The sequence below is a fragment of the Ornithorhynchus anatinus genome, chromosome 18 (assembly GCF_004115215.2).
Source record: "Ornithorhynchus anatinus isolate Pmale09 chromosome 18, mOrnAna1.pri.v4, whole genome shotgun sequence".
NCBI classification, from domain to species: domain Eukaryota; kingdom Metazoa; phylum Chordata; class Mammalia; order Monotremata; family Ornithorhynchidae; genus Ornithorhynchus; species Ornithorhynchus anatinus.
The window spans coordinates 8,813,502-8,837,820 of NC_041745.1; the positions used below are offsets into that span (position 1 = coordinate 8,813,502).

Sequence of the window (24,319 nt, forward strand, 5' to 3'; positions counted from 1 at the left end):
TTTAACCCCTCAAGAAACAAACCTTTTAAGTGGTTTGGAGGCAAATTTAGCTGAAAGAGCAGATGGAATCACAGCAGAAATGTTTTAATTCACCGCCAAATCTATTGTTTCAGTCTCTTTTCTGCATTCACTCTATCTCTAGGCTGTGGCTGCCCTCCAGGGAAGACCAAGTGCGAGGCATCTGGATCTACGACATTGATTGCGATCTGTTTCCAACCATTTTCCTCTGGCCAGGCTCAGAATCCTCCGGCAGGCCATTTTGAAGGAAGACTGAGCCTTTATTTCAACATCCTCTCGCAGTCGCCCCCGAGAATGGGAGGAAGCTCTTGCCACATACAAGGGGCAACGTGTGATCTTCCCAAGGGACACTTAGGGTGCACAGTATTGGAAAAACAAACAAAAGAAAAAACCATCAATGGCTGTCGGGGTTCACGTTCAACAAGTACTATTTGCATAATTACACGCATTTTCTATTTATATTTGCAGTCTGTGTTTCTGTCCATGTTTCTAATCTTGGTTTTGCCACTGGCCCATTAGAAGCAGCAGCATGGTGTAGTGCATAGAGCACAGGCCTGGAAATCGGAAGGTCGTGGGTTCTAATCCCAGCTCAGCTCTGTGCTGTGTGACCTTGAGTAAGTCACTTCACTTCTCTGTGCCTCAGTTACCTCAGCTGTAAAATGGGGATTGAGACTGGAACCCCAAATGGGACAGGGACTGCATCCAACCTGATTTGCTGTAGCCACCCCAGCGCTTAATACAGTGCCTGGCATAGAGTAAGTGCTTAACAAATATCATAATTTTTACTTAACTTCTCTGTGCCTCAGTTTTTTCATTTGCAAAATGAGAGCTGAATATCCGTTCTTCTTCCTCCTGGGAACCCCAGTGAAGACAGACTGTGCCTTCTGTATTTAACTCAGTGTTTAGCACATATTAAATGTTGAACTGCCCCAGATAAATAGATGTAAAAGCACCAAGACATAGAAGCAGTTTGGTCTACTGGATACGGCACGGGCCTGAGAATCAGAAGGACCTGGGCTCTCCATACAATCACTTGCCTGGTGTGTGACCTTGGGCAAGTCACTTCACTTTGCTGTACCTCAGTTCCCTCATTTGTAAAATGGGAATTGAGACTGTGAGCCTCATCTGCAACATGGACTGTGTCCAACCTTATTAGCTTTATCTACTCTAGCGCTTAGTATAGTGCCTGACGCATGGAAAGCCTTTAAAAAAACCCACAAAGGAATGGAAAAATGGCAACCAAACCCTTATGCTTTCACAGTGGGACCTTTAAAAGCCTACAGAGAGGAAAGGAGGAAAAGGCGTCTGTCTTATGCTCTTATCTTCCTCTGGCTCCCAGCACTAACCGATCAACCAACAGTACTTACTGAGTACCCGCTGTGAGCAGAGCACTGCACTTAATGCTCGGGAGAGTACAAGAGTTAGAAGATCCCTGCTCTCAAGGGGCTTATAATCAACCACATCAGGACTTTTCTCCTTCCAGGTTAACCAACTCCAGTGAGATTGGCCCCCATTTACGGTTCAGCAGAGGACCCTCAAGCAGCAGCCTTATTCAACTCCTCCAACTGTCCAGGGGGACACAGGCTGCAAAATCAGAATTGGAGGCTACAAGGGGACGGTTCAAGTGGAAGGGTCTCGTTCCAAGTTGACTACACCACTCCTTCCTTATATGGCTTTCAGTTCCCCACTGACCTGTGGGTTCACTGTGGACAGGGAATGTGTCCGTTTATTATTATACTGCAGCACTCAGTACAGTGCTCTGCACACGGAAAGAGCTCAATAAATATGACTGACTGACCATTCAGAGCACAGCTTGATACCTGGCATTCTTTTAATATCACCCCCGCCTTTCCAAAAAAAGAGCAATCACTCAGAACCCATTCCTTCACTCTTCCTCCTCCTCCCCGAAAAAAGAGCTTTAAAAAGAGGCTAGTTGTACTACTACCACAATGCTCCTATCCTGAGTTCTAATCCCAGTTCTGCCACTTGTTTGCTGGGTGACCTTGGGCAAGTCACTTCACTTCTCTGAGCCTCAGTGACCTCATCTGTAAAATGGGGATTAAGATGGTGAGCCCCATGTAGGATATGGACTGTCCCCCACCTAATTAGCTTGTATCTACCCCAGCGCTTAGTACTGGGCCTGGCACATAGTAAGTGCTTAACAAATACCATTAAAAAAAAGCCTACTGTGTTGATTAGGGCGAGGGCTTTTATATTGCTTGTATAGTTTTATACTTCCCTTGTTCCTTATGTGTCTGTTATCAACCCTCTCCCAATTTATGCTTGGATTGTGAGCTTCTTAGGGACCAGGGACAATGTCTGATTCTCCCCTGCGTATTTTTTCCCAGCACTGAATTCTGAGCTTTGTAAGCCACAGGCAGTCAATAAATACCATTGAATTAATCAAAGAAATGAATACTGAGTTTACTGATCAGCTAATTTGTTTTCACTCTCCATCCCCAGTGGACTCTAGAAATTTCTATACTCTGAGGCTTAGCCACCATTGCTGAGACCGCTCCAAAAGCAGAGTGAAAATGTTCAGTCATTGTTCCAATCACCTGAGCTAAAGAAAACCAGACTATACACTTTTCCTTTAGAGCAGCAAAATACCCCTTTGGTCCTCGCTGAATGTGGAAATCATCTGAACCAGGTGAGATCTTTTTTCTGGTAAAGAGGCTTTGGTAGAAACCAACATGAAAAGCCTAGGTCCAAATGGAGAATTTAGAAAACTGCTGTGAGTGATGGGAATTGAAAATTTTTAATGGTTGCTGCCTTTCAAGTTACCATTTCTTTCCCCTTATTTAATTTTATCTTATTTTATTTATTAAGTGGAGGCTGTTCTTCTAAATTAATCATTCATATTTATTGAGCACTTACTATGTGAACAACATTGTACCAAGTGCTTGGGAGAGTACAGTGTGATGGTTTGTTGGGCAGAAGAAGAAAAGGCACATGTTATAACTCAAAAAAGATGAAAACACTGAAGAAGTCGTGGCATTTGAACTTGGTAGATAAGAGGGAAAACCAAGGTTGGAATCTCAGGAGAGGATGAAATCTATCTCCTGAAGCAGAAGTACCGAGCAACAAGACAGAAAGTGAAATACAGTGGCAGGGATTCGATTTATTCAAACATTTCTTTTTGTGTGGATCCCCAACCGGCAAATGGACTTTGGGATCTTTTTCACAACTTCTACTGCAGAATCAGAATTGTGTTGGTTTAAGAATGATAATAATAATAATGTGGAGCATTTGGTAAGCACCTTCTGTGTACCAAGAACTAAACTAAGCATTGGGGTAGACATTTTATAAGCAGATTGGATACACTCCCTGTTCCACACAAAACTTACAGTGTAAGAGGGAGGGAACGCTGGCATTTTATTTCCAATTTTACATTTAGGAAACTGAAGAAGTTAATTGACGTGCCTGAGGTCACACGGGTGGTGACAGAGTAAGGATTAGAAACCAAGACTCAACAGCCCATGCTCTTCTCCACTAGGCCACACTGCTTATCTTTAATAAAAGCATGATTTCTGGGAAAACAATGCCAGTCACAGGAGCACGGGTGAGGAAACCGCACCCGAAAGGAATCCCCATGATTCCCCATTGCCCTCCCAGCCGTCCCGAGTCAAGTAGAAGAGATGAATGTAGACAAGAAAGGATTTGGAGCACGACTGACACTTTTGAGCCAGAGGAAGTTGTGCAGACTGGCCACATCTGCTTCCAGAAATCTTGACTCCACTCTGCTCAGTCGTATTTGAACCCTGGAAATAGCAAATGATGTATGGGTTTGGGGTTTTTGTTGTTGTTTTTCAAAGAGGGAAGGGAAAAAGGAAGATTTGGAGCTGAGTTTGCAGTCCATTTTGCCTCAACTGTGGTTTAGGAAAATTCCCCAGGATTGTGCTCCCATAAGAAAGGGCCTGTGCCTGGCCAAGCCCAGAACTCATCTGGGACTTCTGAGAGCAATCCCTGCCCTTAACTCAAACTCCCATCTCCAACAGCCGGTTTCTCCTTTCCGGATGTTGCCAATTTTCTAGATTCCTGGCAACCAAACTTCTGACCCTTGCCCGCTCTGTTTCCCTCTGGAAATGTCTCAGTTGGCCTCGGGGAAATGGGGAGCCAGCAGCCCAAAGGTTATGGGACTGGCCTGGAGTTGTGGCTGCTTGGCTCGACATCCTCCTCCTCCCTTGAGTTGGCGGTGCTGAGTGATTGGGAACGGTCCTTTTTCATCTGCATTGAGCTCGGGAACTGCTCTCAGAGGCCAGGGCAATGAGTCGGATCCTGTGGGAACTGGGATAAACTCCTCAGAGCTCGGGAAAACCAAGAGCTTCACTTGGCTGCGAGGCGAGCGAGCGTGAAGAGGGCCAGCAGCAGTTCACTTCCTCTCCTCACAAAGGCGACACGAAAACCCCCACTTCCGGCCCAGGTCTGTTATTTCCTTCTTAAACCAGCGGCCTTTACTGAGCACCTACGAAGAGCTGGGGACTGTACTAAGGGCTTGGCAGCTGCAGCACCGGCCTCCAACAAGGGATAGTCAGTTCCGAACTGGAAATTTGTTTTTGGCATCGTATCGGATCTTCTGCCATTCCCCCGTACTTTGCACTATTCATTCAAGCCCCTCTCGACTTTCAGTTCACTATGGGCAGGGAATAGAACGCGTCCTCTAATTCTGTTGTAGTGTGCTCTCCCAAGCACTGAGTACAGTGCTCTGCACATAGTAAGTGCTCGACACGATTGATTCGTCCATCCCGAACTAGCATTTTTACTATGCCTCGTTTTCAACTCTCCCACCTCTAACCCCTTACTCAAGCTCTTCCTCCTGCTAGGAATTCCTTCCCCCTTCCATTCCCACCTCCCCCAGGAGGCCCTTTCCCACTAATTTCATTCTCCCAACCATCAAATCAGCACTTGGGCACTAATCTTACTCTTCTGTTGTACTGTACAACAGTAGTGTATTGTAGTGCTCAATAAATACCACTGATTAGGTACTCTGCCATCTAAGAATTTAGATATTCCACTCCTATCTGTAAATTACCTTGTGCCTATCTTCGCTGCTATAGTCTAAGACAGGGATTATGATTTTTACTTTTCTAGTTCTCTGCTAAACATTCAGTTTACTTCTCTGCCCACAGTTGGTGTTCATTACCCTTGACTCATCTACTAATAATTGTGGTATTTAAGTGCATACTTTGTGCCGGGCACTGTTCTGAGTGCTGAGGTAGATACAAGATAATCCGGTCGGACACAGTCCTTGTCCCACGTGGGGCTCACAGTCTAAGGGGGAAGTAAAACAGGTTTCCTCATTTTAGAGATTCATCAATTCATTAAATTGTATTCATCGAGCGCTTACTGTGTGCAGAACACTGTATATTAGTGCTTGGGAGAGTATGAGGCAACAAAGAAACTGAGGCATATGGATTAAGTGACTTGTCCAAGGTCACATGGCGGACAAGTGGTGGAGCCAGAAAGAAGATACCACCTTTACATGCTTTACAGGCTTCTGTACTGCACTGCAGCCTATCTCCACTAGATCTGACCTACCTTCTCCACCTCCTCCTGTCACCGTGGCCTTCCGCCTTCCATAGCAGAGGCCGGAGCCAGGCACCACAAGCTTCCACAGCGTTAACCTCCACCCCCAGATGCTCTTGCCTTCACCCATTCCTAACCCTCTTAGTACTTCACCCGTCCTCGGTGCCTCCACACAGACCCGCCCCTGCCTATTCGTTCCTCAGCCTGCAGCACGGCTAACATCGAGGCTCTTTGGCCGCCGCATGCACTGAGCACTTGGTTCTCGTCAGAGCTCTGTACTAAGCTCTTGGGAGACTATAAGAGAGTGGGTAGATATTATTCCTGCTCTCGAGGAGCTTCCTCTCAAAGCCAAGATGTCAGCACCACACGTTAAGGGAAGCAGCTGGGGGAATTGCCTCGATCTGAGGATGGACAATGGGGGATTGAAGTTAACAGATCTGGAAAGTGGAAGAGAGACAGAAACAGAGAGTCAGTCATGGAGGAGGGGGAGAAAAAAGGGGGGGGGTGGTGTGTGTGTCTCTCTCTCTAAGCCTCCAAAGCACTGCCAAGAATGGCTCTGGCCCACCCACTAAGGAAGCATCACGTCCAACCCTTGCTAACCTTGCCAGTTTTTAATGGAGAGTTCAGGGGCCTGTTCAACGCCAGATACCAGTCTGGAACGTGCAAGGGGCTGTACTGGACTCCCGGAGGATGAGAACTCTTGAGATTAATTGGCGCATGGCCTAGCGGAAAGAGCACGGGCCTGAGAGTCAGGTGACACTCTAATGGCGGCTCCGACACTCATCTGCTGGGTGACGATGGGAAAGTCACAACTTCTCTTTGCCTCAGTTTCCTCCCCGGTAAAACCCATCCTCCCTCCTGCTCTACTCTTTGAGCCCCATACGGCACCGGGATTGTGTCCAATCTTCATATACAGTATTCACTCCAGTGCTTAACACAGGATAAACGCAACCCCAATTATAACACTTATAATTACTATTATTGGAATAGCTAAACAGCGTGGCTCAGTGGCAAGAGCCCGGGCTTGGGAGTCAAAGGTCATGGGTTTTAATTCCGCCTCCACCACTTAGTTGTGTGACCTCGGGCAAATCACTTAACTTCTCTGGACCTCAGTTACCTCATTTGTAAAATGGGGATTAAGACTCTGAGCCCCACGTGGGATGACCTGACCACCTTACATCTACCTCAGTGCTTAGAACAGTGTTTGGCACATAGTAAGTGCTTAACAGATACAATCAGTATTACTATTACTAAAAGTATTTTATTTTATATAGATCTTGGAAGGCTAAATCCGGTGAGAATTTCCCCCCTTAACATCCCACACTACAAGGAAGCCACTGTTGTGCAAAAAGGAAGGCTAAAAGCTAAAGGCCTGCAAAACAGCAATAGCAGTGGGACGTTAGTGATTGCTGCTGACTGAAGCAGCCTCATTCCCCCTTAGGGGTACCTATCAATACCCTTAGGGGATTTCCTGTAAATTACGGCTTTCCTGGATATTTACATGTGTGGGAGCACGGCACAACGCAACCACATCTCTTCTCCTCTAGTCACATCTCAGCGTGACGGTGGATAACTCCGGCAGAGGCTCTGGGATAGAGCAGCTCGTTTCCCTCAGGAGAAGCAGCGTGGCCTAGTGGAGAGAGCATGGGCCTGGGAGTCAGAAGGACCTGGTTTATAATCTCAGCTTCGCCACTTCTCCATTATGTAATCTTGGGTAGATCATTTTACCTCTCTGGGCCTCAGTTACCTCATCTGTAAAATGGGGTGAAGATAGTGAACCCATGTGGGAAATGGACTGAGCCCACCTGATTAGCCTGCATCCACCCCAGTGCTTAACATAAGACCTGGCATAAAGTCAGTCCTTAAATACCATTTATTTGAGAGAGAGAGGGAGAGAGGGAGAGAGGGAGAGAGTGGGAGAGTGAATGTAACCCCGTGTTCTTCAGGCCCTGCAACGCCATTGGTTTCTCTAGACCAGCGTCTTTCCTCAGGGAAGCTTCACTTGTGGATTTGCTTGGTTTCACAGCCTTATCTTGGGTTCATCCCTAGTAATCACATTGCCAGGAAGTCTTCCCTAACTTATCTCTCACTTCCCCGTCCTATTTTCCCCTCCTACTGCATCGCCCATATGCACTTGAGCCCATAGTCCCAAGCACTTAAGTTCTCACTACAATCCCCACCACCCCTAACACATAACATACTCAGGTGTTTCCCCTTCCCCTTCTGTGTCTCCCAAGTGTTTATAACGGTGCTCTGCACAGAGCAACTGCTCAAAAAACCTCACCGCCAGGTTGCCGGGGAGAAACGTTAAAAGCAGTGTATAGATGGATGCCTTCCTACTAGAATATAAGCTCCTTGTGGGCAGGGAACGTGACTCATGATTCTGCTGTACTGTCCCAAACGCTCAGTATGGAACAGGAGGAGCAGTATGGCCTAGTGGATAGAGCACAGGCCTGGGAGTCAGAAGAACCTGGGATCTAAACCTGGCTCTTCCACTTTAAAAAAAATACATATATTTGCCTAAGTCCTTACTATGTGCCAGGCAGTTTACTAAGCACTGCGGTGGATACAAGCAAATCAGGTTGGACAAAGTCCCTGTCCCATGTGGGGCTCACAGTCTCGATTCCCATTTTACAGATGAGGCAACTGAGGCACAGAGAAGTGAAGTGACTTGCCCAGGGTCACATAGCAGACAAGTAGCGGAAATGGGTTTAAAAGCCATGACCTTCAGGCTCCCAGGCCCATGCTCTATCCACTACACCAAGCTGCTTCTCTGCAGTGTGACCTGGGGCAGGTCACTTAACTGTGGCTCAGCTACCTTGATGGTTAAATGGGGGTTAATACTCTTAGCTCTGTGTGGGATGTGGGCTCTGTCCAATCTGGCTACCTTGTATCTACCCCAACTCTTAGAACAGTGCCTAGCACATAGCAAGTGCTTAACAAATGCCATAAAAAACAAAAAAATATGGCATCTAGTGGGTGCCAACTGTTATACTGTACTCTCTCAAGCTCTTAGTACAGTGCTCTGCCCACAGTAAATGCTCAATAAATAGGATTGATTGGTTTCTCAATAAATACTCTCACTACTACTATTTCTCCTTGACTGGAAGCTCACTGCAGGGAGGGAACAAGCCTATGAACCCTGTGATCTTGTACTATCCCAAGGGCTTAGTACAGTTCTCTGCACAGTCTAAGTGCTCAATAAATACCATTGGTCGACTGACGGCAGTGCCAATGTGGGGACCGTGATCATTTTAAAAAGCCATGGAATCAGAGTGGGCCAAACTCAACATCAAATGGAAAGCCAAGATCATGAACAATTAAGTTCTGCTAAGTAATCAGTCTCCTAGCATCGAAGCTGTGCTTATCTCACCACAGTTATGCTAGGTGAGACACATAAGGAGAACAGGCAACAGCGGGATGTCCACACGGCTGCTTGGCGGAGAGCTGAAATCGGGAAACTGAAGTCAAGAGGGCAGAGGAAGTGCTTTCAGGGCACCGCAAAATAAAAGCTCAGAAAATATTGCAGGCCAGCTGAAAAGTGGGAGGCAATCGCTGAGGACAAACCTGAATGGCACACTGCCATCAACAAGGAAGTAACTCTCTTGGAGCAAAAGCTTCATGTGGAAAGAGGGACAAAGGGTAAAAAGAGAAAATGTCCTCAGGTACCACAAACATTAAAGGCCAACATAACATGGACAGGACTGTGCATTCTACATTGGCCCTTTCGGCCACATGCACACTCACAGGGGAACGTCCTAGAAGCAGGGTGGCTTAAGGGAAGGAAGACGGGGCTGGGAGTCAGAAGGATGGGGGTTCTAATCCTGGCTCTGCCACTTGTCTGCTGAGTGACCTTGGGCAAGTCACTTCACTTCTCTGGGCCTCAGTTACCTCATCTGTAAAATGGTAATGAAGACTTTGAGCCCCATGTGGGATAGGGACTGTGCCCAACCTGATTAGCTTGTACCTACCCTGGCACTTAGTACAGCACCTGACACATAGTACAGAGCCTGATACATACCAAGTGCTACTCTAAAAAAAGTTTTCAAGTAATTTCTTCAAATGGTACATTTTGATTCTCATTATCTTTGGGGTGGGGGAAGCTGCCCTTGAAAAATTACTCATACTGCCTTCTACAGCTGTGAAATATGAACTCTCTTATGCTATTTAGGTTTTTGAGATTGCTGGAGATAGTTTATGTTTAAGACAGGAATGTAGTAATGGACTCAGAACTGACTATATGGAGGAGGAGAGCAGAGTCCTGGACTGTGTGAGAGAGCTCGGCATGGATTCACTTGATTAGAGTTCAGCCCTGTGATAAACAATGTTCTATACAAAGAATCTGCAGTGGGTTGCTTCCTTTTCAGAGGAAGGATGTCTGCCGGGTACAAACTGAAACCAAACTTCGCTATGGTAAGGGAAGACGATCCTTAGACACAAAAGTGTTAAAAGTGCTGAACGACTAACAACTGCCGGGGAACTACTCATGAACAGACACAGCTTCCACTTGTTTCTGAGAGGAAGAGGATGGAATCTGAAAGGGGAGTGCGCCTTACAAAGGCCAGTCTTCCTAACTGTTGCATAGGAAAGAGGTGTTTTGTCAGACCCTTAATCTAGCAGGCCCTTAAAAAAAATAATTTTACTTCATAAGCCGTAGATTTCAGGACTACTGATAGGCAGTATATTCCTTGAGGTCACCAGCTATACTCAATAACACTTTAGGTTCTCTCCCACGTGCTTAGAACAGTGGTCTACAAAAAGGAAATACCCGATAAAGGCTATTGAGTAATGACTTTCACGGGTGGATGAGAAATGAAGGTTCAAATTTGGAAGCTCTCCAATTTAAGTCAAAGCTACAATTTGGAAGCTTGAGCAGACTCCTTCGGTAGCTCTCCTCCAGTGACTGGAATCATATATGGGGATATAAGGAAAAGTCCTGAAAGTCTAGGTGTCAACTCCACAGGGGTGACGGTCCCCAAGGCTTTTTGAGCTGGGTTCCCCCAGCCCCACTCATTCCAGGTCTCTGACAAGACCTGAGAGTTTCCAGTTAGAGCTGACAAATTCACAGAATGGCAGCGCTTTGTCTGCTACCTAACTGAAGCCCATCCTCTCCCAATCTCCACCTCCCCCACCCACTAAAAAGCACTATCCCCTTTTCAACCAGGAACCTGATGTGGAAAGCTGGCTATGACTGGAATGGAATGAACTGGATCTAAACAAAACCATTAGGAGACGTCAAGCTGCTGATGCGTTATGTATGCATCTGATGGAAAACAGTCATAGGCAAGATTAACGTGCCAAGGAGTAACCAGAACTGGATTCAAGTGGCTCAAAGAAGAAACACGATCATGAAGAATAAAGGGCACTAAAATTGCCAAAATTGTGGCAGAAGGCAACTACCACAAAAGTGTTCTATACTTGGCCAAATCTGCTTCTAGTAAAATGAATAAAATCATTTTGCAGAGGCTACAATAAGAGTGACACTGGAAATCGCATACATAGTTGAACAGATTATTGTAGTTTTGATATGGTTATCTTCCACAGTGCTTAGCACAGAGTAAGTGCTTAGTAAATATGACTATTAATATTAGTGTTCATAAAAACTGATAATGGACTAAAAGACAAGCATGACAAGGCAAGTGGAAACACAGCAGTTTGGGGTATAAGACTAACATTAAATGCGACAAGAATTTTTGCTTGACATGAGTGCCCAAATAAAAAGAAGACAACAATAGGTTAAAAATTAAACCCAAAATGTAATGAATGTTTAAAAGTATTGACCCATTTCCTGGTAATAGCATTCCAACCATGGTGTCTAATATAATGGCTGTGTAATGTAAATGTAATCGGGAAATTGGACAAACGGTTTTAAAAGAAATGTGTGTGACATTAGGGAGATAACACATTTTGTGCTTGGGTTAACGAGAGCGCTTATAACTTCCCAGAGGAAGGTATAAATATTGATGAAGATATTCGGAGGTCCAGAGAAACTATATACTGGCAGGAAAAGTGATCTAAAGATGAATTATTTTGCAGTGCTACATGTTCAAGGAAGGTGCCACTAACTTTAGGGAACAATTGAAAGAGAAACTTAATAAACCATAAACTCTAGGAATAGAGAAAGCGGAGAGATTGACAGAAGGGATCCATTCATTAGTGATGAACAAAGTTTGCATCAAATTGAATTTTGATCCCAAAGAACTGAGTAAATATGTTACTTTATAGTTGCCCTTTTTAAGCTATGGTAGATGTGTAAGCTGATGCGTACATCTAATATCCATTTCAAAGGTATTTTTCTGCAGGACTACCATTTGGTTTTTGCTATTTTCAATAGAGAAGCCCAACAAATACTGTAGAGTGTGTAAGGCACAGAAGTGTAGAGTGAAGTTACTGATTAGCTGTGCACTGGAAGTGGACATGGAACGGATTTAAAAGTATAAATTTAGAAGCAAAAAAATTCTTGACAGATGGCACAGAAAGAAATCAAAATGGATTCCAGATGATTCCACACCTAGCTTTCCAAAAGTTTAAGCTTCTTGTGGTTAGGGTCTACCAACTCTTATCCTGTTCTTTCCCAAGTGCTTAGTACAGTGCCCTGCACACAGTAAAGTGTTCAATAAACACCACTGAATGACTGACTAGGAGAGGTGACGGAAGTTACTGGACATGTTGAAGGTGGGTAGCACCAACAGAGCTTTGCTTAGAAAAACGTTTTTTCTAATTTTTCTAAATTAGTTCATACCTGTAAATGTATTAAATACCAAATTGCAATGACAGATACAAATGTGGAATATTTTGGTGGACTATACTCTCCAAGCTAGCATACTGAATCAAGTTATAAGTGTAATTCCGGTGGCTTGGGTCATGAAAAAAAATTCCAACACTCAAGCTCAGCTTTAGGCTTGAATTTGTAATTGCTGGGGGAATCTTTCTTGAGAGAGAGAGAGGTGGGGTGGGGCCCCTAATCCTGAGAGAGCAGGCTCACATAGATTACCAGGGTTACCAGTATGGAGAAATCAAAAAGACGAGTTAGCGCTATAATTCAGTGTGGACTTTTGACAACAGCAGAGTATTGGCAGAACAGAAAATAAACTGGTGCTTTGGCCTAAAATGGGAATTGATTTGAATGTGATTGGAAAACTTAACGATTAGGTGTGATGATGGGTCAAATGAGTAATGTTGAATTTGGGAATTTTGTAGTGGAAAAAGACCCTTTATATTTTACTCCCAACTGGGGAGATCTCAGATGAGCAGAAAATGGGATCAAAATAACAAACATGCTATGATCTACAAAGCCACATTATATTACCATGTCGTATTGTGAATAGTGCCATCCTTAACGAGAGAGATATTATCTGGAAGTCAGAACTGATTTGCAAGCTAAATTAATGAGGAAGAGGAAATTTAACAAAAAGAATGACCCCAAAATGCTGAGAAAAGTTGTGGCATTAAGTTATGATCTTAACGGGAAGAATGAGGGAGGGTGTTTTGCTGGAAATAACCCAGAGATCATATAAGGTTAAAAAAAGGGAAAACTTTGCAGCTCTCTCTATACAGATGAGATCTACAGACCAGATCTGCTTCCCACAGCTCTAACCACTTACCTGCTCTTCAATCCTGCATTGCTTCTTGTGTCCAAGATGTCTCCAGGTGGATGTCCTGTCAGCACCTCAAATTCATTACGGCAAATTCAATGAGAAGGAGCATGGCCTAGTGGAGAGAGCATGGGCCTGGGAGTCAGACGACTTGGGCTCTAATCCCAGCTCCACCACTTGTCTGCTGTGTCACCTTAGGCAAGTAACCGAACTTCTCTGTGCCTGAGTTTATCTCATCTGGAATACGGGGATTAAGACTGAGCTCCCCATGAGGGACAGGGACTGTGTCCAACCTGATTACCTCATATCTACCCCAGCTCTTAGTACAGGGCCTGGCGTATACTAAGTGCTTAGCAAATACCATTAAAAACAAAACCAACAAACCCCCCCACTAAAAATCTAAAACTGTCCATTTTCCACCCAAACCCATCCACTTTCCCCAACTTTCCTTCCACAGAAGACACCTCTGCTATTTTCCATGCCCCTGACGCTAGCAACCTTGAGATCATCCTTGCTCACACTCCTCATTGCTCTCCCTGTCTCCTGCCTCTCCTCTATCCAGTCCCAACTTCACTCTCCCGCCCAGCTCAGTTTTCTGGAAAGCCATTCGGTCTACATTTCTCCACTCTTCAAAAACTTTACAGGGTTACCCATCCACCCCTTAGGTATCTGCCCTGCAGCTTGCCTTCTTGCTCATTCAACTTAATTTTCTACTTTAAATTCTCTCTCATCTCCGTCGTTTCCAGTCTCGGTGGCTCACCCAGTTTTGTCCACTGAGAACTGAACTCAGTAGCATTTTCTCCCTCAATCTCAATGAGGTATCCGTTGCAAGAGGAAGGCTGATGATTGTCTTCCCTCCATCTCTCCCAAGGCCATTTTGATTGAAGTAGCACTCCTATGGAGCAGAAATGTAGTGATGGATGGGAGAGCATTCTACTAAAGAATGGGGAAGAGATATGCTGAATGTGTACCCTCTTCCCCTACCACCCTTATACAGTCAACAGAGGAGCTAGAAATGCTCATATAATTTAGGAACTTTGATTTTTTTTGGGGGGGGGTGTCATCCATTAAGTCTTGCTACTAACCTACATGGATTTCTCCTCCCTTTACCCTAATTTTGCTGTAGAGGTTAAGGGAATAGAACAGAAACCCACTGTACCTTAATTTCTTTGCTTAACATTTCTCACATCCTTTGTGGTAGTACACCTTCTTCATTTGCAGCGCCTATTTTACAGACATCTAAGAAAGCTGGATAGTACCAGGGAAGGTAAAATGAATCCTGGCTAAACATGACATTCAAAAACAATAGCTTCAAAACAGAAAAAAAAAATAATTAGGAGGGTGCATTTGATGCTTCTCTATTGCTGTCATCACTATTTAGGGACAGGTGAATCACTGTTTCAGCCATTGTGGTTGGTAGAAATAAACCACAAATAGCCAGCTAGCAAAATGTCCACTTGGACAAGCCCTGATGCTTTCATTCCAGTTGAGAAGGGGTCCTCACCAACAGTCGTTTTGATGGGCAGCCACTGGGTACTACTACAAGTCACCTAAGTCTTTTGCCTGTTTGTTTTTTTAAATCACATTTTGGGCACCGCATTAAGTGCTGGGGAAGATATGAGCTCATCAGGGTGGACACACATGGGCTCAGAGTATTACACCCCCATTTTACAGATGAGGTAACTGAGGCACAGAGAAGTTAAGTGACTTGCCCAAGGTCAAACAGCGATCAGATTTTCCCATTAGGAGTGCAAGTGCTCCTGAGGAGAAGTTAGTTGTTTCAGCTAGAGCACCTCCAACTACTGACCCGCTTCTTGCTTCCCTAACTCACAGACATACCCTCTCTTCCTCCTTCCTCTGCAAAACTGCGTGTCCATCTCTCCAGCTAGATTGTCAACTCCTTGAAGACAGAAACCATGCACGCTTACTCAATCATACAGTTCCAAGCAGTGGTAACCACACAGCAGGCACTCAGTGCATACCATCGACTGATTGGACTTGCCTGTTGACGTCAACTCGGGCCACCTTTTGCTGGTCATGGAATTTGGGCCAAATAGCCCTGGGAGCCTGGGCTCTGGGAAGTCAGGGGTGGCAGAAGGCCAGGGCAGCGATTGCTGTTGCTTTGTCCTGCCGAATCCTGGGCTCTCTTGGGAGGGGAAGTAGGCATGGGCACGGGGATGTGACGGGGAGTAGTGTAGGTCAAGGAAAACCCAACACAAGCAAAATCTACAAATGCAGGACTACAATCTTTAAAAAGCCTTAGTGTGGATAAACAGAAGGCTAAAAGTACTTACATTACCTTTTTTTTAATGGTATTTGTTAAGCACTTTCTATGTGTCAGGCACTCTTCTAAGCGCTGGGGAAGATACAAGGTAATCAGATTAGAAACAGTCCATGTCCCAAACGGAGCTAACAGTCTTCATCCCCGTTTTTCGAATAAGAACTGAGGCAGAGGGAGTGAAGTGACTTGCCCAAGGTCACACAGCAGACAAGTGGCGGAGCTGGGATTAGAACCCAGGTCTCTCTGACTTCCAAGCCCCTGCTCAATTCACTAGACCAAGCTGCTTCTCTTACCTTATGTGTCAATCAATCAATCAGTGGCATTTACTGAGTACTTACGGTGGGCAGAGCACCGACTAAAAGTAATTGGGAAAGTAAAATACAACAGAGTTAGTAGACATGTTCCCTGCCCATGAGGAGCTTACAGGCTAAAGGGGAGCACTCATCCATTTTGCTACTCTAAAGCAAATAACCTACACTTGGTAAGATAGCTTGGATTGCCATAGCATGAGCTGAATAAAAATGGGATTAAAAAATGAAAAATTAACACACAATACAATGCTCATCCACTGTCTTTTTACAAGTTTACTGTTGGAATCTTTTTCTGTCTCACGACCATCTCATTTTTTCCTCTTCTCCCCCAGAAAACTATATTGTTTCTGTACTACTGCGACTCCAAAATAAAATGTATAGAGAAAGACAATGTACTTTTGGTAAGTTTGGTTTGCTTCAGTCCCGGAATGCCAACTATCTCTTAAAACTGTATTTAGTGCTAAGTATAGGTTCTGGCTTTTATGAATTGTTTATGATTTAGCTAGAAAATTACGTATTTGTTATATGGCATTTTAATCCCAGTTTTTACAAAGTATAGGAAAATCAATGAGAGGACATTATTTATGACAACATTTGTAGTTTAAACTGCTAGAGCAGCACACAGTCAAACACTATTTCTCTTATTAAGACCAGACCGTCACTGCTTCCTCCGGAAAGATAAAAAAAGCAATAATTGCTATTAGCAATTGCTGCAAAATATTTACCAAATTAAATGATACATCTCCAGATTTTAGGCCTTCAAACTGATTGCAGGAAGTCAAAACACTTAAGATCTGTTTGAATGAAAAGAAGTCCTTCATTAATGCAATTAGCATAATATTCCACTAGAGACTACACTAAATCAGTGTTGTACTCACTGATATCTCCTTCATTAAAACTACTGTTAAAGGTAAAGTTTAACATGCCCCCAGAAAATTTTTCAAAGAGGAACAGGACAAAACCAAAGTTACTTATCGCAAATTTAACTTTGCTCATAATGAATTACCCTAACCTGAGTGAACCATCAATTTGGTCAGCTGTGATCCAAATACTTTCCGGACTTGAAATCATTACTGAGAAGACGGCAGAGTAGTGACGTTTCTTCGGCACTGGTGCAGGGCACTGCAGGAAGTGCTGGCAGAGACTGCACGGGTGGGAAATTAAGGAAATTAAATACGGTCCCTCGTCCCCTCAGGACTAGAACTACGCTTAGAAATTGGGTCAATTCGTTTTTGATAAACTCGACCTCTCTCCTCTGGGGCGCCTCCTGAGATCTGTATTTAACTTTTCTTTACTCAACCTAGTACTTGCATCTATTTGCAAAAATCCATCAAACCCACAGCACAACATGTTCCCTTTTAAACCTTATGTCCATTCATTCCTTGTTCTCTGCTACTACATTTTGGCAGTAATTGTTTATTGGTCTGTTATTGCAGTAATGCAATTTAACAATAAAGCAGTCTGAAAGACATTTTAGGTCTTGAGGATACATACCATATATATTTCTTTAAAAATAATCATACTTTTGTAAGCAATACTTTACAGTAGACACCTCAAATCTACCATAGATGTGAAACTTAAAACGAGGAAAAATGTCAGTTCTAAATCTTTATACATATATTTATATTCAGATTTCTATATATATTATATATACATGCAGAAGTATATATAAAATATATATAATCAGATTTGAAAAAATGAACAAAAACTGGGCACTGTACATCAAATCTTTTTAAAACTCAAACAATAGAAAAACTCTTTAAACATTAAACAATTTTAATAAAAGTTTCTGTACAATGCTAAGCAGTATTATTTACATATAGAAAATGTAATAGGAGTAGTGTTCGAAATTACAGAACTCCTTAAAATTTCAATGGCAGGTAATCTGGAAAAAATAACAGCATTCCATTCACAAATATTTTCAAGCAATAAATATGTATTTATAAATAGTGTAAATTTACATCAAGATTAGAAACAAAAATCACAAATCTGAAGTTTATTCCTTAGTCTATGTGCAACCCATTATCTTTGTGACTTGGCTGTTAATTTTTTAAATTTTATTTAGGAACCAAAAGTGTAACCGTCATGGTTTCAAAACAAGACAGAAAAACATAAAAGCAGTAAAAAATCGATATCACCTAACTTTTCACATTAAAAAAAAATGTTGCCCAAAGAAAGACTTAAAATTTCTAACTACCTTACAAAGAAATGACCAGCTAGGCTAGTACTTTTTCCAAGGGAAAGTCTGAAGGGGGGAGGGGAGAAAAAATGGATGAAACCAATTCATCAGCCCAGAAACAGAGAAATATAAAAGAGGTGGTCTTCAAGTCAGTAGTCTGTATAATGTTGCCAGTTTTGTCAGATATATATACAAAACGTGGAAATATTTTTTTGAAGTACAGCTGGGTCAGCTTCATTTGAATTCTGGAGAAGGAGCAGTGTTCTCTCCCATCCAGTTGGTTGACACTCCGCACTTGGAAGGTTGCATAGACACAGCTTTCAGCCAGCAGCCTTACGGGATAGCTACAAAAACCAGTGGTGCAGAACTGGGTCACTTCCTGAATATCAGAAAAGTTCTCATTTAAAGTCCATGGAACAATGTCATGATGAGGAGGATGGTAATGGAGGAGCCTGAAAGACAAAAAGATGAAAAACAAACCCGCAACAACGGAAATTAGTAGGCAGAGAGAGAGAGCAAGCAGGAATTCCATGGCCACCAAGGAACCCCGAGCTGTTTGGGAAACAGCTGTCACAGAAATTTCCAGCCCCAAACCTTCAACGGTCTGCTTCATCAAGGATGGACGGACGGCTCCCACCGCCTCCCTCCACTTTCTCCAGAGCCCATTAGCTTGCCCGACCTGTTCCAGTTTTACCACAAGCCACCTTTCAGATTGCGGGTGTTTAAAACTTTTCCATCAGACCAAAACCTGGAGGTCTGAAATCATAAGGTGGCTTTACACTGGAAGAATGTCGTATCAGTCGCCAAGTTCAAGGAAGAAAATGGCAGTAAAATCCTGCCCCCCATTAAGCAATGGGAAGGGTTGGAGGGAAGGAAATGCAGAAGGAGTCATAGCAGGGGGAGCAGAAAATGGCTGGCAGGGATCAGGAAGCCACACCTGGGATACTATTACCAGGGTGGTTGAGGGGAAGAGATGAGTGGGCTGGATCTCTTTCTGTTCTTAGCTCTTTCGCTGTTCCTCATATGCACCCCCCCCCCCCCCAGTCTTAAGAGGCACAATGTTGATCCATCTATAACTTTCGTACATGCAAGAAAATCTTCACTGCATCAGTAGGGCAGAATATGTAGTAACGCAACATAACCCGTTTCTCAATTTATTTTTTTTTTTACAAGCTTCTTCATCTGTACAGACGTGTTCCGCTCAAGACCTCAAACTAAGAATCTTCAAAACTGACCGCACCCTAAGAGAATTTTTCTTTAGCTGCTATGGGGAGAAATGCTCTACAACTGTGAGGCGCACAGCAATAGAATATAGAAGGCATATGCACACATCTTCCTGGAGGACCCAGCCATCGAGAAACGCAAGCAGAGAGTCCTCTGTGGGTGCTCAAGATATCTGCAATGGAACTGGAGAATTCTCAGAGGGTCGGGGGGTGGTTCCTTGTGCTGGGCAGCAGCGGTATTGAGAGAGAGATGGGCAGAGACTCAAGTTGACTGTGTAGAAGGAGGCAATGGCAAACCACTTCTGTATTTTTACGGAGAAAACTCTATAAATACACTACCAGAACAACTGCCCATGGATGAGGGGCATTCTGGGAGACGTGTCCATGGCATCGCTATGGGTTGGAGACGACTTGACGGCATGAGGCAAGACAAGACAGGGAGGGTTCGTTATTTCTCAAGACTCCTCAGGGACCTTGGAATCTGTTGATGTTACCTATTGAGCGCTTACCGCATGCGGAGCACGGTACTTTGAGCTTGGGAGACTACACTACGGCAATGTTGGTATACAAAGTCCCTGCTCACAAGGAGCTTACAGTCTTTCTGAGTATTCAAACCAGTATCCAGTGGCATGTCCCAAGTATCCTTAACACAGTCTCAAGAACTATTAGCCGTTTAAGACTGTTAGATGTCCAGTCAGACATATCTGTGGCATATCTGTGTGTCTGAGCGGGTCTTGACATAAGCATGCTCAACCCCACAGAGAACATAAACAAAAATACCCCTCAAACCTTCTTATCCATCCGCTGGCAGAGGCAAACACCCAGCTGTAAGGCACAACTAATTTCATACTCACGTGTTGAATTGACTTACTAATGTAAATTGGTCATAGACTTGCATCAGGTCCTCCATTTTGTATTGTTCTAGCACCACAAAATTTTCCAGGTTCCCGCTTGTTTTTCGTGCACAATCTTGGCAATGTACTACATACGTCTTTCGAGAATTACTCTCATTAGTGACAAAGAGCAGATCAAAGACCTCTACCTATTCGATACGAAAGGAGGAGGAGGAAAAAAAACACACGTTGAAGTGCCGATGCGGTAAATTCAATGGGATATTCCAGGAATGAATCCTGGCTCCTTTATGCGGATATTAAACGGGCAGACAAAAGCGATTACTGAGATCCTCCCTTCACAAGGAAAAGTACTGATTCACAAGGCAGAAAGAAAAAAAAAGGTAACAAAGAGCTGAATGTTTCAAATTATCCACTGTACCCGAATCTAATCTCCAATGCATTAGACAACAGAAAATTCATCTGATTCCCTTAATAGGAGTGGATACTGAAAAAGCTTTAACAAAATGTTCCTATTAAAGTTTACTAGCTGTGTAAAGGCTTATACAATATACCAACATTGGTTTATGAATTTTTTTTTATTTAGAAATCTCACTTTTTATTCTATTGTACCTAGGTTTCATTGATACCAGAGAGAAATTAACAAAGTTTTTTTGTCCTCAATGTCTATTCATCCTTCCCCTATGATTACCTTGTTCCTCCCTTTCTCCTATTTCTTCCCTTTCTCTCTCCCTCTAGTTGTACTGGTTGCTTTTATTATTCCCTCTTCTCCCCGATATCTCTCCTCCTTCTCTACCCTCACCTCCTTTCCGCCCTCACCGCCCCCCCAGTCCTGTCCTTTCTGCTTCTGTTGGATGGACCCTCCGGACTGGCTTTCTGTGCCTCGACTGTAGCTGTTCGGGGGGGGCGGGGAGGTAGGCAGGAATACATCTCAGCTCTGGCATTTTCCCCTATCGGAAACCAAGGCAGATCTCCAAGGCCTGTTCCTCCCGGCCCAGTCCTCGCCTGGAAGATTGCAGAGGAGGGGCGGGTGTCCCGTCAAAAGACAGTTGAAGTGGTGCGGAGAATGCAATGTTTGCCAACTTCTGAGAGTTCGGCTTGCAAAGGGCACTCTGTCCTGAAAGGGAGCACTGGCCAGCTTCTTTCCGGCAGCCTTTGATGGGCAGGAGGTGCCATTTCAGCTTGTTAAAAATAGAAGAGGATGGCCTCGGCCTTTGGCACTTTAAGAGCAGGTGTTAGATTGCAATTTCACCTGCTTCTATTCCTAATTAAAGGGGGGGAAGGAGAAGAAAAAATTTAAGGGGGCGGAGGGGAGGAAAAGAAACAGTTTCCTTCTCACTGCTTGCCTCAGGCACTATATATTACATCTCTGGTAGAACAAATTATTTTAGGAGCATTCAGGAAAGGCACTGTGGCAGAAGAACAAAGTCTGGCAATGGGCTCTCGGAGTCCCAGAAATAGCCACTTGTTTACTGACCCAGTAACTGAGTGACGGCTACTTCATCAATGGTATCTATCGAGTGCTTACTGTGTGCAGAGCACTGAGCTAGGTATTTGGGAGAGTACAATACAGAGTTGGAACATACTTTCCCTGCTCACACCGAGCTTACAGTTTACTTCAACTAAAGCAACATGTAAAGCAACATGGCTCAGTGAATAAAATCCAGGTTACGGGTCGGAAACGACCCGACGGCACAAGACAAGACAAATGGGATGCAGGGGAACTGAGTTCCCATCCAACCACCACCGCTTGCCTGCTCTGTGATCTTGGACTACATCACTTAACTTCTCCATGCCTCAGTTATTTGTGAAAGGGGGATAAAACTCCTGTTCTTTCCCTCCACAAGACAAGTGTCTGCAGACTTCGAGTGTTTGGAATCACCATCTTCTCCAGGAGGACTTAATGAACTAGGGCTAGTTTAGACTTTATGGTGGAACAACCCATCCTGGGTGATCCAACTGCATCAGTTCAGTTGAGCCAAAGATGGTTATGAAGACTGTTGAAAGCATTGTCAAACGATAAAGAGAAATGTAAATAGGAATGGACACCATAAATACCCAAAACAACAATAAAAAAGGTTTCTGATCTATGCCTCCCTTGAATTAGAATAAAAATGCCCTTCACAATCCACATACTGGGGCTGTCTCTTGCCTAGTAAAGAGTTTCAAGGTTTAAGTTTTTTTTCCATGATATTTGTTAAATATTTACTATGTGCCAGGCACTGTACTGAGTACTGGAATGCACAAGATAATCAGATTGGATATAGTCCCTGTCCCTCACAGGGCTCATGGTCTTAATGCCCATTTGACAGATGAGGTGACAGGCACAGGGAAGTTAAGTGATTTATCCAAGAGCACCCAGCAAACCAGTGGCAGAGCAAGGATTAGAACCCAAGTCCTCTGACCCTCAGAGGCCTGAGCCCAGCCACGCTGCTTCTCAATTCAAATGCTGTCTTCTAGTGAACATCTGGGAAGAGTCCCGGGGCCAAGGAGCACACTTTCAAGAGAGAGTCAGAAAGAAAAATGGATTTTTGAGAGTTGCATAATTCATCAGCTACTGACCTCACAAATGCTACAATAATGAGCAGGCTCTTCCTTTGTCCGCCCATGCCATACCATTTCCTTTCCCGCAGCAATGAGTGCTTCCCTCAATGTCTGACACTGCTTCAGAGTTCTCAATAGGCAATACCTACAGCAAAAAACAAACAGAAAAAAATCCATCATTATATCACGCCCGACAAATGGATATGAAAATTCCTTAGCAGGAAACAATACAAATTAAATTAACACAGTGGTTGAAGCCTAGAGTTCTGGTACAGTCTGGGATCTATTCTTGTTCCAATGATGTTATACAATTTTCCACTTCTCAGGAAATGGAAAAAAAAATCGTTATGCGGATATGTTTCTTGGATAAAAAGCAATACAAACTAAATGTTCTGTAAGGAGGAGGCCCACCACACATTTCCATGCATTTTAATGAAACAAAATAATCATCTTTAAATACAAGATATGCTTATTTCCATGCATTATCACATATTTTCTTCTGTTCCTCTACCAAGGAGCTCACTTATGCCTAGATAAAATTATGTGTTAACTCCCTACAGGATACCCAATCGATGGAACTGTAAACTTGGAAAAAAGGTCACAACTCAAGTTTCTAGTGTCCCAGAGTCTAGAAATAAAATAGATGATTTTGAACCTTGTAGTAGTACCTGTTAGCAGATTAAAAATTTTCTGGGTATCTGACATAATGGTATACTCATGCCTAGAACTATACACCAAAAAAACTGCCCATTAGATACAGGGAAATGTTGGTTACTCCATTTACTAAATTGAAAGCAGATTTTAGATATTTCCCCCATTATATTCACTTCCCACTTTCCCATCAATTCAATTATTTCCCCCATGACCCATGTCTAATCAGCGGTGGGCCTGGAGAATGGTGGAAATCCCAAGATAAGCAAAAAGTTGAACTTGAAACCAACTGGGTCTTCAACCGGTGGTATTTATTCAGCACTTACTGTGTGCAAAGCACTGTACTAAGTGCTTGAGAGGGTACCGTACAAGAGTTGATAGATGTGTTTCCTACCAACCACTAGTTTATAGTCTAGAGGGGAGTTCATTTGAAAAAGGGGCATGCTTTTGAGAATCAATGTTCTAGGATTGCCATGTTTGAATTATACTCTTCCCTGAAACTGCTAAATGAGGAATTGATAATTAAAAAAAAAAAGACAGCCCAGGACCTGAAAAATCCACAACCTGGACAATCTGCCTTTAAGGTCATACTGGTCAGTGATGAAACACTGTTCTCCAGACAGGCAACATGAGCTTATGTTGAATAAAAAAAAATCCTTTAACAATTGAAATATTTCTGGACTTCAGTAGTACTACAGAAATAGAGAAAGAGTTTCTCTGTTGTTGATTCCATTAAGCCTGTGCTAACAATCACACTTCCAGGATAGAGCATGTGGACAAAGTGAGATTATCTGAATAGGAGGATCTGAAGTATTTTAATTCAGGTCCTGATGAGCTCTATCGCCTACTTGCCTTTAATGTTAAAAGATACCAAAAGGTTCCACGGAGTGGAGGAGGTAGTTCTCAAATACATTTATGGACTTAAAATCGGAATTGAAGACTCGGATACATATTTAGGATCTCATTTTGGATTGCATCACATTTCTACATTTTCGATGTGGGACAAAAACGGAGTGTGCAAAAAACAACTGAGGAAGGCAAAAAAAAAAGATCATGGAGTCACAGATGTAAATAACTTCTAAAATTAGAGCAAAACCAATGTTTCTTATGCAGGTTTGAGGGGGGGTTGAGAAATCCGCT

At 43.4% G+C, this 24,319-nt stretch overlaps 2 protein-coding genes and 1 long non-coding RNA gene across 5 annotated transcripts in view; 1 reads left to right on the forward strand and 2 right to left on the reverse strand.

Annotated features, from left to right (window-relative positions):
• Positions 1 to 477, forward strand: part of DIPK2B (divergent protein kinase domain 2B) — a 23,295-nt gene extending 22,818 nt beyond the window's left edge. Inside the window, exon 6 of the mRNA XM_001512444.3 lies at positions 143 to 477. The gene's annotated coding sequence lies outside the window, so the exon portion shown is untranslated. The remainder of the gene's footprint in view (positions 1 to 142) is intronic.
• The window catches only part of LOC114818257, a 14,925-nt gene extending 224 nt beyond the window's left edge, over positions 1 to 14,701 (reverse strand). The window contains exons 1-3 of the long non-coding RNA XR_003766103.2: positions 14,299 to 14,701; positions 13,900 to 14,034; positions 13,149 to 13,254 (exon numbers count right to left, since the gene is read on the reverse strand). This is a non-coding gene — a long non-coding RNA (uncharacterized LOC114818257). The remainder of the gene's footprint in view (positions 1 to 13,148; positions 13,255 to 13,899; positions 14,035 to 14,298) is intronic.
• Positions 14,702 to 17,131: 2,430 nt separating this feature from the next.
• The window catches only part of KDM6A (lysine demethylase 6A), a 162,673-nt gene continuing 155,485 nt past the window's right edge, over positions 17,132 to 24,319 (reverse strand). For all 3 annotated transcript variants that reach the window (XM_029046828.2, XM_029046830.2, XM_029046829.2), the window contains 3 exons: positions 22,547 to 22,673; positions 20,005 to 20,175; positions 17,132 to 18,362 (listed from right to left, as the gene is read on the reverse strand). In XM_029046828.2, the coding sequence (XP_028902661.1) occupies positions 18,333 to 18,362; positions 20,005 to 20,175; positions 22,547 to 22,673 (328 nt within the window). In that variant the 3' untranslated portion in view covers positions 17,132 to 18,332. The remainder of the gene's footprint in view (positions 18,363 to 20,004; positions 20,176 to 22,546; positions 22,674 to 24,319) is intronic.